At 43.2% G+C, this 19,182-nt stretch overlaps 1 protein-coding gene across 2 annotated transcripts in view; it reads left to right on the top strand.

The window, feature by feature from the left end:
* Positions 1-19,182, top strand: part of LOC138662047 (phosphatidylinositol-binding clathrin assembly protein-like) — an 82,115-nt gene that overhangs the window by 19,477 nt on the left and 43,456 nt on the right. For both annotated transcript variants that reach the window (XM_069747155.1, XM_069747154.1), the window contains exons 2-8: positions 5,847-5,989; positions 8,127-8,202; positions 8,691-8,793; positions 8,876-8,969; positions 9,052-9,163; positions 18,286-18,392; positions 18,973-19,014. In XM_069747155.1, the coding sequence (XP_069603256.1) occupies positions 5,847-5,989; positions 8,127-8,202; positions 8,691-8,793; positions 8,876-8,969; positions 9,052-9,163; positions 18,286-18,392; positions 18,973-19,014 (677 nt within the window). The remainder of the gene's footprint in view (positions 1-5,846; positions 5,990-8,126; positions 8,203-8,690; positions 8,794-8,875; positions 8,970-9,051; positions 9,164-18,285; positions 18,393-18,972; positions 19,015-19,182) is intronic.

The following is a 19,182-nucleotide window of genomic DNA, read 5'->3' as shown; positions in this document are numbered from 1 at the left end:
ATAAATTTCTTTATGTAATAAAAACAAAATAAAAGTACACATATTTAGTATCGCCGTGTCCGTAACGACCCGACCTAGAAAACTGTCCTACGAGTGAACCCCTTTAGTGAACACCGTAAAAAATAAAAACTGCCTTATCAATTTTACCACACGCGGAACGTTATAAACGCCCCACCCAAAAGAAATTCATGAATTGCTGATTTTTGCTGAATCTGCCTCCCAAAAATCATAATAAAAAGTGATCAAAAAATGTCATGTGCCCGAAAATGGTACCAATAAAAACGTCAACTTGTCCCGCAAAAAAGAAGACCTCACATGACTCTGTGAGCGAAAATATGTGAAAGTATATCTCTCAAAATGTGGTGATGCAAAAAAATTTTTTTGAAATAAAAAGCGTCTTTGGCAGCTGTTACACGCTAAATCATAAAATCCTGATATAAAAACCCGCTATAAATAGTAAATCAAACCCCCCTTTATCACCCTCTTAGTTAGGGAAAAATAATAAAATAAAAGTATTAATTTCCATTTTCCCGTTAGGGTTGGGGCTAAGGTTAGGGTTGGGATTAGGGTTAGGGGTGTGGTTATGGTTAGGGTTGGAGTTAGAATTGGGGGGTTTCCACTGTTTAGGCACATCAGGGGCTCTCCAAACGTGACATGGCGTCCGATCTCAATTCCAGCCAATTCTGCGTTGAAAAAGTAAAACAGTGCTCCTTCCCTTCCGAGCTCTGCCGTGCGCCCAGTGTTTTACCCCCACATATGGGTATCGGCGTATTGAGGACAAATTGGACAACAACTTTTACGGTCCAATATCTTCTGTTACCCTTGGGAAAATAAAAATTTTGGGGCTAAAAAATCGTTTTTGTGGGAAAAAAAAAGATTTTTTTTATTTTCACGGCTCTGTGTTATAAACTTTAGTGAAACATTTGGGGGTTCAAAGTTCTCACAACACATCTAGATAAGTTCCTTGGGGGGTCTAGTTTCCAAAATGGGGTCACTTTTGGGGGGTTTCTACTGTTTAGTCTAGAAAGAAGCGCGGCATGTCCGTCTCCCCGGGTGATCTGCAGGCCTCTGTGGACACATGGTGGGCAAGGGATTTCTTGACATCCCATCCACTATGCCGTAACAGCTGGCCACTGCAGGTTTGACGCTGCATAAGTACGCAGCGTCAAACCCGCAGCAATTACTGATCGTGTGCACATACCCTTAGTGTATTGGATCCGACTGTCATCATTATTTGGTCAGTGTGTCAGTTTTTACCATCAGCGTTTTTCCATGTATGAAAAAAAACAAATATTGCAAAGCTTCTCCTATACATTACAGTGTTTGGTCAGACCGCACGCGGATGAAATATGTGGGCTGTCTATGATGTTCAAAGACTACTAGAGATTTATGGTAATTTTAATCTGTGACTCCCAATCCAAAGCTTATACTGTACACAAAACAGAAAAAACGCCTGTACTACCCCATAGACTAGAATGTGTACATATACATACATGATGCGTCAGCACACTGCAACTAATCTATATATATATAATTGTCTAAGGGTTTTTCCGTCTGTCTTTCTGTCTGTCTGTCTGTCCTGGAAATCCCACGTCTCTGATTGGTCGAGGCCGCCAGGCCTCGACCAATCAGCGACGGGCACAGCATCGACGTAGAAATCCCGCGCCTCTGATTGGTCGAGGCCACCAGGCCTCGACCAATCAGCGACGGGCACAGCAACGATGATGTCATAATGGTTGCCATGGTGACGATGATGTCATAAAGGTTGCCTTGACCAATCAGCGACGGGCACAGTCTGCCGCGAATTCGCCTCGACCAATCAGCGACGGGCACAGTATCGACGTAGATGTCATAATGGTTGCCATGGCGACGATGATGTCATAAAGGTTGCCTTGACCAATCAGCAACGGGCACAGTCTGCCGCGAATTCTGGAATCATCATTGTCCATATACTACGGGGACATGCATATTCTAGAATACCCGATGCGTTAGAATCGGGCCACAATCTAGTCTACTATATAATTGTCTAAGGGTCACTTCTGTCTGTCTGTCTGTCACAGATATTCATTGGTTGCAGCCTCTGTCATGGAAATACAAGTCGCTGATTGGTCGTGGCAAAACGCCCACGACCAATCAGCGACAGGCACAGTCCGGCGGCAACATGGCCGCTCCATACTCTCCTCCAGTCAGCGCTCACACAGGGTTAATGGCAGCTCTAATGGACCGCATTATGCCGCGGTGTAACGCACTCCTTTAACGCTGCTATTAACCCTGTGTGACCAACTTTTCTACTATTGATGCTGCCTATGCAGCATCAATAGTAAAAAGATCTAATGTTAAAAATAATAATAAAATTTAAAAAAATCATCATATACTCCCCTTCCGGCGCCTTTCCCGCTCCTCGCGACGCGTCGGTGACTGGTCCATGCATTGCGATCTCGCGAGATGATGACATAGCAGTCTCGCGAGACCGCAACGTCATCATCTCGCGAGACCGCAATGCACTCTTGAGACCGGAGCGTGCGAGGAGCGTCGGTGAACGCTTCCTGGATCCAGGGGCCAACAGAAAGTGAGTATATGACTATTTTTTATTTTAATTCTTTTTTTTTTTTTAACAGGGATATGATGCCCACATTGCTATATACTGCGCGGGCTGTGCAATGTACTGCGCGGGCTGTGCAATGTACTGCGCGGGCTGTGCAATGTACTGCGCGGGCTGTGCAATGTACTGCGCGGGCTGTGCAATGTACTTGCGCGGGCTGTGCAATGTACTTGCGCGGGCTGTGCAATGTACTTGCGCGGGCTGTGCAATGTACTTGCGCGGGCTGTGCAATGTACTTGCGCGGGCTGTGCAATGTACTTGCGCGGGCTGTGCAATGTACTTGCGCGGGCTGTGCAATGTACTTGCGCGGACATACATATTCTAGAATACCCGATGCGTTAGAATCGGGCCACCATCTAGTGAATACATAGACTCCAATATTGCTGCAAACATTAAAAACATAAGGTATCAGTGAACATTTTTGATCAAAGGGCACAAGGTCAAGGTGACCTTTTAATATGGTTGTCCCTGTCACTAATGTTCTACCTCTTCATGTGCCAAACCAGGCCTCATCTGAATGGGGACTGGAAAGGAAACCAGTCGTCGCTCACAGTTAAAACCTTGTATGGGAAAGATGGGTGTTTTTTTTTTTTTTTTTCTTAAAACGTGTACATTTTCTTACTGTGAAAATCACGAATAGATCACGTTTGTGCTTCATGGACGTCTGAATGAGGCATAAACATAATACAAATGTTCCATCTATAGGTGATTCAATCAAATATACTTCTTTACAGCCACTTTCAGTTGATGCAGGGATTGCCCAATCCTTCAGTACCAGGAAGTGTAGGGCAATTCTAATGTATCGGCAGCTGCTTGCACATGGCCTGTATACACTAATCTGGCAGCCGAGAGTGGCACAATATTCACCTGTCCTGTATACACTAGTATAGTAGCAAGGAATACATCTGTACGCACTTCCGTAGCTGAACAGAACACACATGTACACACTGGCAGAGCAACACAATGTTTGCCTGTACCCACCCTCATAGCTGCGCCGTGTGTTCACTAGTACCTGCATACCTGCCCACATTCCTACATGGTGCGCTCATTAGTACCTGCTCGCATAGCTTCGCAGTGCGCTCACTAGTACCCGCCCACATACCTACCCGGTGTGCTCACTAGTACCTGCCCACATACCTACGTGGTGCGGTCACTAGTACCCGCCCACATACCTACGTGGTGCACTCACTATTACCCGCCCACATACCTACGTGGTGCGCTCACTAGTACCTGCCCCGCATAGCTGCACAGTGCGCTCTCTAGTACCCGCCCACATACCTACGCGGTGCGCTCACTAGTACCTGCCCACATACCTACGCGGTGCGCTCACTAGTACCCGCCCACATACCTACCCGGTGTGCTCTTTAGTACCCGCCCACATACCTATGCGGTGCGCTCTTTAGTACCCGCCCACATACCTACGCTGTGCGCTCACTACTACCCGGCCACATACCTATGCGGTGCGCTCACTAGTACCCACCCATATACCTACGCGGTGCGCTCACTAGTACACGCCCACATACCTACGCCGTGCGCTCTTTAGTACCCACCCACATACGCCGTGCGCTCTTTAGTACCCGCCCACATACCTATGCGGTGCGCTCACTAGTACTTGCCCACATACCTACGCGGTGTGCTCACTAGTACTTGCCAGCATACCTACGCGGTGCGCTCACTAGTACTTGCCCAGATACCTACGCGGTGCGCTCACTAGTACTTGCCAGCATACCTACGCGGTGCGCTCACTAGTACTTGCCAGCATACCTACGCGGTGCGCTCACTAGTACTTGCCAGCATACCTACGCGGTGCGCTCACTAGTACTTGCCAGCATACCTACGTGGTGCGCTCACTAGTACCCGCCCACATACCTACGCTGTGCGCTCACTAGTACTTGCCAGCATACCTACGTGGTGCGCTCACTAGTACTTGCCAGCATACCTACGTGGTGCGCTCACTAGTACCCGCCCACATACCTACGCTGTGCGCTCACTAGTACTTGCCAGCATACCTACGTGGTGCGCTCACTAGTACTTGCCAGCATACCTACGCGGTGCGCTCACTAGTACCCGCCCACATACCTACGCTGTGCGCTCACTAGTACTTGCCAGCATACCTACGCGGTGCGCTCACTAGTACCCGCCCACATACCTACGCTGTGCGCTCACTAGTACTTGCCAGCATACCTACGCGGTGCGCTCACTAGTACCCGCCCACATACCTACGCTGTGCGCTCACTAGGACTTGCCCGCATAGCTGCGCTCGCCTGTACCCAATTGCACAGAATACAACAAGTAAACTGAAAAAGAAAACTTCTGAATGTGACTGCCACACAAAGAATATGCGTCATCCTTGTGTGCTCCCAATTCAGAAGTGATCAGTAGAAAACTACTTTAAATAGCGAGGAGCTTCAGAACCAGATGCAGCCAGGGCACAGGAGTGGTGCTGTTTCTAGGAAAACAATATTTTTGCTTTCCTAACAAAATTTGTAATACAAGTTTCATATGTCTGACATTCAGTGTCCAGAGTATGGACTGCGATGTTCGGTCTGGCCACGGATCTCCAGACCTGATTCATCAGCCTCATAGGCATGAGCCTATAAAGTTTTTTTTTTATCTAAATAGGAAACATCCTTTGCACAAAGACTTGTGCTTTGGAAAAGCTATGATTAAACTATTAATGATCTCTTATTATGGGGGAATTCCAATTTCAGGACACTTGCACATTCATCAGAGCTTCTCTCTGAAGCGCCCAGTATGTTTGTGCTTCACACAGACGGCGTGTAATATCTACAGGAGCGGTGCCAGGCACTGGGAGTAGGAATTGAGCACTTGATGCAGGTTCCACCACGGATCTCCTATAATGTGGTGAACTTATCAGGACTAAATATTCAAAAGCCGACAACCCTTACTTATTTTTCCATTTTATGGTATTTAATTTTAAATGCATGCTGGTGCTAGTTCTGCTTTGTTTCTGGCATAGAATTGTGCAATAATCTGAATTCCCACAATCCTGCAGAAAATGCAGAGATGCATTTATAAGTCTCCTCTTATAAAGCAAGCGGCAATGGTATAATTTTATATCTGCCTTTTTTGTTTTCTCAGATGCTTTGCTTTTACAAGGACATTGCTGATAAATGTATAGATTATTTGATGTCTGTTGTAACTGTAAAGAAATATGACGTGTTATCGCCCTATGCTTCATTAAGGATTCTAACATACGGCACTAACTTTTGTGTTTTATCAGATCTTATCCAATGTACAAATGAAATGAATGTTAACATACCGCAGCTGGCCGACACGCTCTTTGAACGGACCGCCAATGGTAGCTGGGTTGTAGTGTTCAAAGCCCTGATCACAACACATCACCTTATGATGTATGGTAATGAGGTAAGCTTGCACTTCTTATAAGGCCAGAGCTCTGCAGTAAAGAATCAATTCTCTATATACTGTAATAAATATTGCAGTGTAATTGTGTTGTAGTGTTGACTTTTAATGTTGATTGCCTATTCCTATGATCAGTCATCAGTGTCAGATTGGTGGGTGTCCCAACACCCCCTTTTTTGTTGTTGCAAGTTTTGCTTTGTCCAGATGTACACAGTGAACCGAGATGGAAGCAATGCTTTGTATACTGTGGCTGTGTGTGGGTGCTGCAGCCCCGGAGGACGCCCCCCACAGGAGATGGAGCTGAATTACACACTGTATATCTACCCTTTGCAGGAGCTGGCAACAGCTGATCGATGGGGTATCGATAGGCCATCAGTGTCAAAGTTTCTGGCAACCACTTTAAGCAGTAGCAATATAATAAAGAATGATGTCATCTTTTTTACAAATTATGAGCTTAAAAAAGAAATGTGCTTGCTTATGAAATGAGCATTACGTTTGGTTTAGTGGGCATCTTCATCTACTAGTGTATCAAATAACACAGGAGATCTTTGATCCAGATGTTACCCAGGTCCACACTAGCACAGACTAATAAGTTGTTGCCCATTAAGGTACACTTCAGTGTATATCCGTGATCCTTGTATTTGTGCCATGGTTTTGCGGTGTATGTGCTGCTGTTGCGCAGCAGGTCTGCATTAGACTAATCCCTTTTGTTGGTTAATGAGGCTAATACTACCTTCTCTGTAGAATGCAGGGTTGCAGAAACTCCCATCAACCTGCATGGGATGCGGACTGTTCCATGTCCCAATCTGTGTGAAAATCAACATTTTAACATGATCTAATACGGTTTGTTTCCATTAGATAGGAAGCGACTCCAACTCACAAAGAAAAAAATCTAAATAATTTTTATTCAATATCAGAATTAAAAAGTAAAATTATGAATAAAAAGGACATGGTGAAAAAACTTCCAAAAAAGAGGGGACAACACTCACTGAGGAGAACATAGAGTACAGAACCATTCTCCCATAGGTAATATTACATGCCCATCGGCTCGTAATTTTTCATACCTTTTGGGGTATTGGTATATAGTGGGAGACCTGTTTGGCAGTGTTACACCAGTGCAGAGCATTGGTACTGACTGCATCTAGACACACCAAGGCGTCTGCATTCCTTGGGACGCGCCTGTTTACAGCACTCTATGCGGGAATCATTATATAGCGTTGTTTAGGTAGCCCTATTTGTCAGCGCACTAGCATTCTCTTGCACTGTCTAATATTTCCCAGCGCAGACCACTTTCCTCTGAAGGCTAGATTTTCTGTTGTGCTCACCCACAGTGTTGGCACTGGTGGGTTCTATTCCTGACTACCCCCTGCGTTTTGTCCCACCACTTCTTACCAGATAATTAATATTACTGTGTTTTCCCCTCCTTTTTGGAGGATTTTTTGCCCTGTATTTTTTACGAATTTTTTTTTTTTTTTTAATTGTGATATTGAATAAAAATTATTTAGATTTTTATCCTTGTGAGTTGGAATTGTTTTCTAACGGCAACAAACCACATTAGATTATGTTGAACTATTGATTTAGAAGTGCCTAATGCTTATTATTGGATACGTAGGAATTATTGAAAATCAACATGTATGAATGGCGCTGAATATTCAGTTATTAGTCAATAATTTGCCAGCAGCAGACAAGATTGTTTGAGCCAGTTCAGTGGGGAACTTGGTGTACGGCTGTGTGCACACATTCTGGATTTTTCACGATAAAACGCATCCATTAAGCGTCCTATTAATAGAATGCAATCCACAATTTTTGTGCATATGTTGCGTTTTTTTTCCGCTGAAAAAACGCAGCATGTTAATTAATTTTGCGGATTTTTTGCAAATTTCCCGCTATTGCATTGGGAAGCTTCGGAAAAAAATGCAAAAATTCCGCACAAGCGCGCAAGAAACGCATGCGGATTTCTTGCGGAAAAAGTCCTGTTTTGTTCAGGAAATTTCTGCAAATAATCCTGACGTGTGCACATAGCCTAAAATAAACATTTCACTTCAGAGATTTTGCTTTGTTTTGTTTTTTTAAGCAATAATTTTACATGACATTTACTACTGGTCCAAATTAGTATTATTTTTTTTCTCTTTCTTTTAAGCGATTCATTCAGTATCTTGCATCCAGAAATACATTATTCAACCTCAACAACTTCTTAGATAAAGGTGCTATGCAAGGTAAATAAACTGTATATTTAACCATACAATACATAATTTGTCAGCTCGCTTTTCTAAAGAATAGACAGCAGCAAACTTGTCATTTATTAAAGTATGCTTCTTTCCCACATATCAATCATTTATTTTGCAATGACCATTCATTCTCAAAAACTGCTCAGATCTGTCCACAATTACCGTATGTTTTCCTTGGGAATCAATTACTACTTTTGCCTAGAAGAGTCTTAGAGGAGGGGGGAAGCTGGAATAAGATTAGAGAAACTTGACTTCGTGCAGAGCGGAAAAATAGCTAAAAATGCAGGGTACAAGTCATATAATGGGTAGAAATGGTGCTATTTGTCATGTACACATACATCTTATTCTGAAAGGACAGATACTCTTGAACTTCCCTTTTATGACATTTTTTCCCCTGCTTCCTTGTTTCCTTTATGAACATGAAATTTAAAAGATCAATGTTCAAGAAGTTTTAAACCTTTTCTACCACCTTCCAGGCTATGATATGTCGACCTTCATTAGGCGCTACAGCCGGTATCTGAATGAAAAAGCGCTTTCTTACAGACTTTTGGCAGTGGACTTCACCAAAATGAAAAGAGGGTATGTAAAACAGGGACATAAATTACACACTTGAGTTGTTTTTTTGTTTTTGTTTCTAAACCTTTTTTTGTCACCATTTTAGGATAGATGGAGTTATGAGAACTATGGCTACAGAAAAGTTATTGAAAACTCTTCCTATCATCCAGAATCAACTAGACGCTCTGCTTGATTTTGATGTAGGTACATGATGGTTTTGTGACAGTAATGTCCCTATTGCTTTTTCTTTTTGTAACTTCTTTGTACATACTTTTATTTTAGGCAAACCCAAATGAATTAACTAATGGTGTTATAAATACTGGCTTCATGCTGCTATTCAAAGACTCCATTCGATTATTTGCTGCCTACAATGAAGGAGTTATTAATTTGTTAGGTAAGTCATCTTCTGCTCAGTAATTTCTGTCAGTGTATTGGTCTCATTTACATTTTAGTACATGTTATAAATCTGTTGAAGACAAGGGACTACATACACATCTTTGTAAGTTCTTGGCTTGTAATGGCAGCTGTTCATTCACCTTGTGTTTAGTAACCGGTATGGGATGGCCCCACTCACAGGATATTCACCCAGCATTTATACTTCATAACACACAAATTACAGATGTCGCCCAAAGCCAGATTTAAAAAAAGACCTTTCCTAATTTACCAAACATGCTTTTTCCTTTTTTGAGGCAAGGGTTTAACACCTTAATGTCTGGCTATTTATTTATTTTACCTCTTCACTTTTCTGCAGCCATAAAATAAGTGATCTTTTTATGTGGCTGCATGAGGCATTGTTTTATGTTTGACAGAAGAACTATATTACATTTCTAATTGGAGGTATTTGTTAATATTCTTACTACACCTACCACGGGATAGTATAGCATCTTAGAGGTGGGAAACCCCTTTAAGTCACTGCCAGATCTGATCTTGGTTGGCTAGGACCCAGCAACTCTGCCAGCAAAAACTGTGCTATCATGTGATTGCCAGGTCCTATAGAAACATCAACAACTCACTGGGCGTTCTGTAGACGTGCAAATAGAGGACAGAAGCCACGATAAATTGATTCTGTCTTCTCCCCAGGGTCCCCCAGCTATTTCTGAAAACAGGAGACTGAACAATCGCGCCATGGTTAACCCCATCACGCCGCAGCCCTTTTTAGTTTTTTTGTTTTTCGCTCCTCTCCTTCCCAGAGCCATAACTTTATTTTATTTTTCCGTCAATATGACCATGTGAGGGCTTGTTTTATGCGGAACGAGTTGTACTTATGAACGACACTATTGGTTTTACCACATCTTGTACTAGAAAAAGGGAAAAAAATTCCAAGTGTGGTGAAATTGCAAAAAAAAGTGCAATTTCACACTTGTTTTTTGTTTGGCTTTTTTGCTAGGTTCACTAAATGCTAAAACTGACCTTCCATTATGATTCTCCCGATCATTACGAGTTCAGCCACCAAACATGTCTAGGTTATTTTTTTCGATAAGTGGTAAAAAAAATTCCAAACTTTGCCATATATTAAAAAAAAAAAAGCGCAATTTTCCAATACCCATAGCGTTTCCATTTTTCGGGATCTCGGGTCGTGTGACGGCTTAGTTTTTTTGCGCGCCGAGCTGATGTTTTTAATGATATCCTTTTGGTGCAGATACGTTCTTTTGATCGGCCATTATTGTATTTTAATGCAATGTCGCAGCGACCAAAAAAAACGTAATTCTGGCGTTTTTGAATTTTTTTTTATCGCTGCGCTGTTTATCAATCAGGTTAATTATTTTTTATTGATCTGGCGATTCTGAATCCGGCGATACCAAATATGTGTAGGTTTTTTTTTTATTATTTTGAATAGGGCGAAAGGGGGATGATTTAAACGTTTAAAATGTATGAAAAATATAAAACTTTTTTTTTTACTTTTGCCATGCTTCAATAACATCCATGGGAGTCTAGAAGCTGGCATAGCCTGATCGGCTGAGAAGCGATGCTCAGATCGCCCCTATGTAACTGAATTACTGCATTGCTATGAGCGCCGACCACAGGGTGACGCTCATAGAAATCCGGCATTAACAATCATAGAGGTCTTGAAGAGACGCAACGCATTGCTGACCCCCGCGCGCATTTCCAGCCCGATGGCCAGAAGCGCTAGTTAAATGCCGCTGTCAGAGTTTGACAGCGGCATTTATCTAGTAAATAGCGGCAGGTGGATCGCGATTCCACCTACCGCTATTGCGGGCACATGTCAGCTGTACAAAACAGCTGACATGTCGCGGCTTTGATGTGAGCTCAGTGCTGGAGCCGCATCATAGGGAGAGACACGACATGCGCAGTACTAGTACGCGCATGTCGTGAAGGGGTTAAAGCCCAGGACCAAGTGCCGTAAATTTACGGCACTTGACTCTTATAAGGGTAATTATTATTTATTTATTTTTAGATCTAGTGGAAGAGAATATTATGGAATCCCTTTGTAATTTTGGGCAATTGTCGTTCCATTAAAATAGATTTGGTGATGATCAAGTTATTTTACAATTATAAGGCATCTTACCATGGAGCGAAGAGCAAGTTAACCCCTTAACGACTGCCGATGCACCTTTTAACGGCGGTAGTTAAGGGTACTTTTTCCTCAGTGCTGCTTTTTAATGGCACTCAGAAATAAGGTTATAGCGCCCTTCCTCCCCCAGCCTCGGAAAATATCCAGGGTCTTGGCTACCTCAGGAGAACATGATTCGGCTCAGTTTTTACCGTACCCAGTGTCGCTATTACCATCATTCACTAAATAATGGCAGCCAAAAAAAAGTCCTATTTTTTTTCTCTCCATTTATTTATCTTTTCTGATATGATGTAGCACATCAAAGGAGAGAGAAATGGGGTCCCACGACACCTCCTACATCCCCTGGCCCTTGACGTCATCTTCTGGGAAGAAAATGGCGGGTGCATACGCGGTGTACCCACTGAGATCTGTCAGCCGGCAACAATAAGAGATTTTTCCTATTGGTTTATTTTTATCGCTGTGATGGGGTCTATCACAGTGATCAAAATGAAACAAAAAGTAAATCAAACCCCCCTTTATCACCCCCTGGCTGGTTTCACATTTGCGGTTGTGTCCGCAGCGTTTCTGACGTGTACATCCGCATGCGTCTTGATTTCCTATCTTTAACATTGTAGATGCAGGTGCATGCGTTCGCCCGCGTTTGCTTACACATACGTTTTTCGCGGTGTGCGGTGAGGCGCGGTTAACGCACCATGTTGGATTTTTTGAGGCGGCAGATTTCCATCAAATATGCACAGGCATAAAAACAGGATTACTGTCTATGGGAACACATGCGTACGCATGCGTTCGATGCGCTTGCATTCTTTAGACTGCGCATGTCCAGGAACTGATTTAGACACGGCTTCCTGGAAATATCAAACGCATGCGCATAAAAAGCACAAACGCATGTAAAAACGCATACAAACGCTGCGTTTTTTTGCCGTCGTGTATAAGCTGATGCAAATTTAAAAAAAGCTGCGTTATCATGCGTTTGCATGCATTCGTTTGCGGTTGTGGACGATACGCTGCGGACACAACCGCAAATGTGAAACCAGCCTTAGTTAGGTAAAAATAATAAAATAAAAGTCTTTATTTTCATTGTTCTGTTGGTTGGGGTTAGGGTTAGGCTTGGGGTTAGGGTTGTGGTGTTGGGGTTGGAGTGGGAATTGGGGGGATTTCCACTGTTTAGGTACATCAGGTAGTCTCCAAAAGCAACATGGCGTTCGTCATTGATTGCAGCCAATTTTGTGTTCAAAAAGTCAAACAGTGTTCCTTCCCTTCAGAGCCTTGCCATGCGCCCAAAGGCTATGTGCATACGTTGCGGATTCTGTGCGGATCCGCAGCGTTTTTTGCAGTGCAGAAACGCTGCAGATACGCAAATGATTTACAGTACAATGTAAATCAATGCGAAAAAAAAAAAAGCTGTGCACACATTGCGGAACATCCTCTGCGGAAACACTGCGGTTTATAAGAAGTAGCATGTCGCTTCTTTTTTGTGAATCTGCAGCGTTTTTGTACCCATTCCATTATAGAAAACTGCAGGGGTAAAAAACTCAGCAAATCCACAAAAAACGCTGCGGAACCGCACAAAAAACACGACAAATCCGCAGGTGCGTTTTCTGCCAGGAGAGGCAGAATCCGCACCAGAAATTCCTAAGGCTAATCCGCAACGTGTGCACATTGCCTAAGGCCGGTTTCACACGTCAGTGGCTCCGGGACGTGAGGTGACAGTTTCCTCACATACCGGAGCCACTGACATACGTAGACACATTAAAATCAATGCATCTGTGCAGATGTCATTGATTTTTTTCTTCCGTACACGGAACACGTCCGTGTTCGTGGGAGCGCACGGATTACACGGACCCATTAAAATCAATGGGTCCGTGTAAAACACATACCGCACACGGACTTTGTCCGTGTGCCATGCAGGAGACAGCGCTACTGTAAGCGCTGTCCCCCCCCCACTGGTGCTGAAGCCTCCATTCATATCTTCCCTGCAGCAGCGTTTGCTGTAGAGAAGATATGAATAATTGTGTGTAAAATCAAGATCCAGGTCCCGGTATTAAAATACTCACCCGGCTCCCTCGCAGCGTCCTGTCCTGGCCACACCTTCTACTGTAGCAGTCACGTGGGGCCGCTCATTTACAGTAATGAATATGCGGCTCCACCCCTATGGGAGGTGGAGCTGCATATTGATGTCTGTAATCGCCGGCCCCACGTGACCGCTCATACAGTAGAAGGTGCGGCCAGGACAGGAAGCAGCACCAGCCAGCGAGGGAGCCGGGTGAGTATTTTCATCACAGCGGGGGGGGGGGGGGGGGGGGGGGGGGGGGGGCACAGGGGGTGGAGGGGAATGGGGACCTGGATCTTGATTTTACACACAATTATTCATATCTTCTCTACAGCAAAGGCTGCTGCAGGGAAGATATGAATGGGGCTTCAGCACCAGATGCAGGGGACAGCGCTAAACTTTAGCGCTGTCTCCGGCACGGTGCGTGTGGTACCCAGTGGGCACACGTGTGCCACAGAAACACAGCGGCACACAGACTCGGATAATTCCGGTACCGATTTTTCCGGTACCGGAATTATCTGGACGTGTGAGACTGGCCTAACAGTGGCTTTTCCCCACATACGTTATATGGGTGTAGTCAGGAGAAATTGCACAACAAATATTGTGGTGCATTTTCTCTTGGCACCCTTGTGAAAATAAAAAAGTTTGTTTCCAAAGTAAAAAAAAAAATTTGTGAAAAAAGTTAAATGTTCATTTTCTCCTTCCACATTGCTTTAATTCTCGTGACTCACCTGAATGGTTAGTAAACTTCTTGAATGTGGTTTTGCGCAGCTTGAGGGGTGCAGTCTTTAGAATGGTGTAACTTTTTTTTTGTCATATTGATCCCCCTAAACTCCCTTCGAATGTGAGATGGTCCCTAAAAAAAATTAAAAAAAAAAAAAAGGTTTTGTACATTCTGTTGGAAAAATGAGAAATCGCTGTTCAACTTTTAACCCTTATAATGTCCTAACAAAAGGAAAAAAAAATTGTTTACAAAATTGTGCTGATGTAAAGTAGACATGTGGGAAATGTTATTTAATAACTATTTTGTGCAATAAGATTTAATTGCACAAAAATTAAAATTGAAAATTGCAAAATGTTCAAAATTTTTGCTAAATTTCTGTTTTTTTTCATAAATAAACACAAGTCATATCGAATTTTTTTTACCACGAAAAAAATATGTCACGAAAAAACAATCTCCGAATCAGTGGGATCCATTGAAGCATTCCAGAGCTATAACTTCATAATGTGACAGTGGTCAGAATTTAAAAAAATGGCCCGATCATTAACCCCTTAAGAACAAGGGGTATTTCCGCTTTTAAATTTCAATGTTTTTTAATCCCCTTCTTTCCATGGGCATAACTGTCACAGGCCCGCCCCCCCCCCTTCCCCCGTGCTGCTGGCAGACACATGCCCCCCCCCCCCCCCCCCCCGTGCTGCTGGCAGACACATGCGCCCCCCCCCCCCCCCCACCCCATCACTGTGCTGTGCCGATCACATGATCAGATGTCAGCACAGACACAGGAAGCAACCGAGGAGCTGTGAGCATGGAGCCATCATCAGAAGGTGAGTTAAGTGTTTGTTATTTTATCATGTGCCTGCCAGCAGCACAGGGGGGCATGTGTCTGCCAGCAGCACGGGTGGGGGGCATGTGCCTGCCAGCAGCACAGGGGGGCATATAAGAGTGACGGGGCCATATCCATGATGGGAGGGGGGGAGATGCAGGCACATTTAATATTCGCTGCTCCCCTGTGAATCAACTCCTGCAGCTTCAGCACTGTGGTGATGGACAGCGGGTGCAGTGAATATTACATGAGGCTAATGAGCGGGAGCACAGGACCTCCTGCTGTCTCTCTTTCTACCTCTCCAGAGCTGCCCCCCCCCCTCCTCTACAGCACAGCACACAGATTCGGATTATAAGACGCACCCCCACTTTCCCCCAAAATTTGGGGGAACAAAAATGGTCTTATAGTCAGAAAAATATGGTAGTCTGTATTTTCACGCACTCAGGAAAAAAAAAATATTATGATAGTGGGAGAGAAAAAATAAAAAGGCGACTTAGGGTTGAGTCTGCAAAGATGATCTGTCAACTGCTGTTTGACCTGGAACAATATTTTTGTAAAATATTGTTTACTGTACGGAAAGCTCACGAGTCAAACAAAACCAAAAACATTTATACAAGCAAATATAAAATCGTGTGGTTTAGGAGAGTTACTGCCCTGTTGCTTGCACCTTTTTGCACAACTCATTAAGAACTGTGATTCTGCAGTGAATTTGGCTTTGTCTCAATGGAGAGTAAAACAAAATCATTTAAATTAAGAAAAATACAAAGTGTTTGTAAAAGCGTACAACATTTTTATCACATTTAAATTAATGGGGTTTATTTTTACATATTTACCGTATATACTCGAGTATAAGCTGATTTTCAACCCACTTTTTTGGGCTGAAAGTAACCCTCTCGGCTTATACTCGAGTCATACGCAGGGGTCAGCAGGGGAGGGGGAGCGGAGCTGTGTAATAATACTCACCTGCTCCTGGCGTGGTCCCTGCATGTCTTTTCCCTGGCGCCGGCAGCTTCTTCCTGTAGTGAGCGGTCACATGCTATTGCTCATTACAGTAATGAATATGGACTCCCATAGGGGTGGAGCCGCATATTCATTACTGTAATGAGCGGTACCATGTGACCGCTCACTACAGGAAGAAGCTGCAGGTGCCGGGGAACAGACGTGCAGGGACCACGCCAGGAGCAGGTGAGTATAACGCAGTGTGCTATATTCACCTGCTCCCCGTTCCACCATTGGCGCCGCTGCATCTTCAGCATCCTCTGATGTGACGCTCAGGTCAGAGGGCGCAATTAGTGTACGCCGCCCTCTGCCTGAACGTCAGTGCACAGGACGGAGAAGACACAGCGGCGGTCGGCGGTGGAACGGGGAGCAGGTGAATATAGCAAGTGCCGGGGGCCTGAGAGCCTTGTGCAGCATTATATGGGGCAATTATCTGTATGGAGCATCTTATGGAGCCATGTGCAGCATTATATGGGGCAATTATCTATGGGGCATCTTATGGGGCCATAATCAGCATTTGTGCAGCATTATATGGGGCAAATATCTGTATGGAGCATCTTATGGGGCCATGTGCAGCATTATATGGGGCAAATATCTGTATGGAGCATCTTATGGGGCCATGTGCAGCATTATATGGGACAAATTTCTGTATGGAGCATCTTATGGGGCCATAATCAGCATTTGTGCAGCATTATATGGGGCAAATATCTGTATGGAGCATCTTATGGGGCCATGTGCAGCATTATATGGGGCAATTATCTGTATGGAGCATCTTATGGGGCCATAATCAGCATTTGTGCAGCATTATATGGGGTAAATATCTGTATGGAGCATCTTATGGGGCCATAATCAGCATTTGTGCAGCATTATATGGGGCAAATATCTGTATGGAGCATCTTATGGGGCCATGTGCAGCATTATATGGGGCAAATATCTGTATGGGGGCCATGTGCAGCATTATATGGGACAAATCTCTCTGGAGCATCTTATGGGGCCATAATCCACATTTGTGGAGCACTATATGGGGCAAATGTGTCTATGGAGCATCTTATGGGGCTATAATCAGCATTTGTGCAGCATTATATGGGGCAAATATCTGTATAGAGCATCTTATGGGCCCATCATGAACTGTATGGAGCATTATATAGGGCTCCTGATTCAATATGGATATTCAGAAACACTTAACCTACTGATGTCTCAATTAATTTTACTTTTATTGGTATTTATTTTTACTTTTGACATTTACTGGTAGCTGTTGCATTTCCCACCCATGGCTTATTCTCGAGTCATTAAGTTTTCCCAGTTTTTTGTGTGGCAAAATTAGGGGGGTCGGCTTATAATTGAGTATATACAGTAATTGCATGTAAAATCATTTTTGCCATTTGGTTGCATTTAAAATGTTGCACAGTTTTACTTTACTAGCTCCTTGTTTCCTGAGACATTCAACTTTGATGTGATCACAAATCATTTAAGAGCTAAAAAAATTAGAGAAAAAAGTTAAGGTCTGTTTATATGGCCAGACCTGGGTGGCGATATGACTGGTGAAAGCTAATGAATCCAATCAGTGGACATTGGTCTGCCTGTGCAAACAGACACTAAAAAGTAAATGATGATCACTGAATGATCTATACTAGACCGCTCGGTCTAGGCTGCCATATTTCTCTGCAGTGCGAATCCTGCTTATAACAGAACGATGCGCCGCCGAGAATGATGATTTTTTTTTTTTGTGCTGCACACAAGATCGTTTCACCCAATGAACAAGAGTTTTGCTCGGTCATTGGATGATCGGCAGCCTGTTTACACAGCAAAATAATTGTGAAAACTGTTTTTAACAACACTCATTCACAATTATCTTGTAGTGTAAATGCGCCTTTAGAAACGTTCCCATTGGACGTTAGAACAAGCTCACTGAAGGATACTTGGTTAACTCGTTAATAAGCAGTGCTGCACATCGGACATATAAAAGGCACTTTTTTTTTTAATGAAACCCAATTACTAAAATTACTTTCAGCCAAAACAAGTCCTACATTGAAGTAAGAAAAAATAATTGTTCCCAAAGTTGCACAACCCTTTCAATATTTTGTTTATGGCAGACATTCCCTGTTGAGATGGTGCAGACTCGCCAGTGCCGTGAGCCAGCTTAAATGTACCAAGATGTTCTCACTGCGGGCTGCTCTGCAACTCCTCCATGTTTCCAGCTAAGATACATTTCTCCGTCCTCTCGTCTGCTTCCTATCAGACTATAAACTGTAATTTACTGGAAAATTACTATTTTTTTTATATAATTGATGTGCTTTCATGCAGAGATCATATCCTATATACATAATTGATCCTAAATAATTGACATTTTAATAAAAATTGATGTGCATCCTTCCTTTCGTCTACTTCAGAGAAATACTTTGACATGAAAAAGAACCAATGCAAAGAAGCCTTGGACATTTATAAAAAATTTCTTGCTCGAATGACCAAATTGGCAGAATTCCTCAAAGTGGCAGAGGTCAGTATTTTCTTTCCTGAGTGTAAGGGGCCTCATGTAGCTCTTGGCACTGGTACAGTAGCATGGCTCATGCATGATGCAAATTGAATGCTCTTAAGAAATTTTGGATTTGCCAATGGTTAATGATTGTAAATATAATAGCACCCAGCAAATGTGTAATTGCTTGTTGCCATTCTTGCTTAACTTCAGATTTTGTCCCGTGACCAACAGCATCTTGCAAGGTTTTTTTCTTTTATATCCTTTACTACTATTAAATGTCTGCATCATTCCTTGCCAGAATGGCATGAAGCTTGGTTCATGTCCATGTCCCCGATCTTTGCATTTGGAGTTGCACTAACAACAACTGCATGATGTTGGCACAGTTTTGTAAGCTTAAATTGCCTGGTTCTTCTTTTTGCTTTTTTTTTTTTTAGCTTTTGTCTTTTAATTTTTGCAAGTGCCACTGTACCAGTCCATTAAGTTAATAAAGGCCCTTTTACCTTCATACTGTGTGTAAGCATTCAGTATCCACAGCATTCTCCATTGCCGCTGCATGAAGTAATGTACACTTTTCTCCCCCCTTCCTTTTTTGTGAATTCAGCAAGTTGGAATTGATCAGGGTGACATTCCAGATCTTACTCAGGTCAGTGTGCATTTCACATTCATTTAATTCTTTTCTTTTCTCATTCCTTCCAAATCTCTGTATATGTTTTTATTGCTTTATCCATAACCCATAATCATGAGAAGTTTTCTCTTCCATATACATCTTATATGGAAAAACATTCATGTGAACTGGTGCCTTCAGATATCT

The sequence above is a fragment of the Ranitomeya imitator genome, chromosome 2 (assembly GCF_032444005.1).
Source record: "Ranitomeya imitator isolate aRanImi1 chromosome 2, aRanImi1.pri, whole genome shotgun sequence".
NCBI classification, from domain to species: Eukaryota; Metazoa; Chordata; class Amphibia; order Anura; family Dendrobatidae; genus Ranitomeya; species Ranitomeya imitator.
The sequence above is the reverse complement of the archived record's forward strand: the minus strand, read 5'-3'. Positions and strand labels throughout refer to the sequence as shown.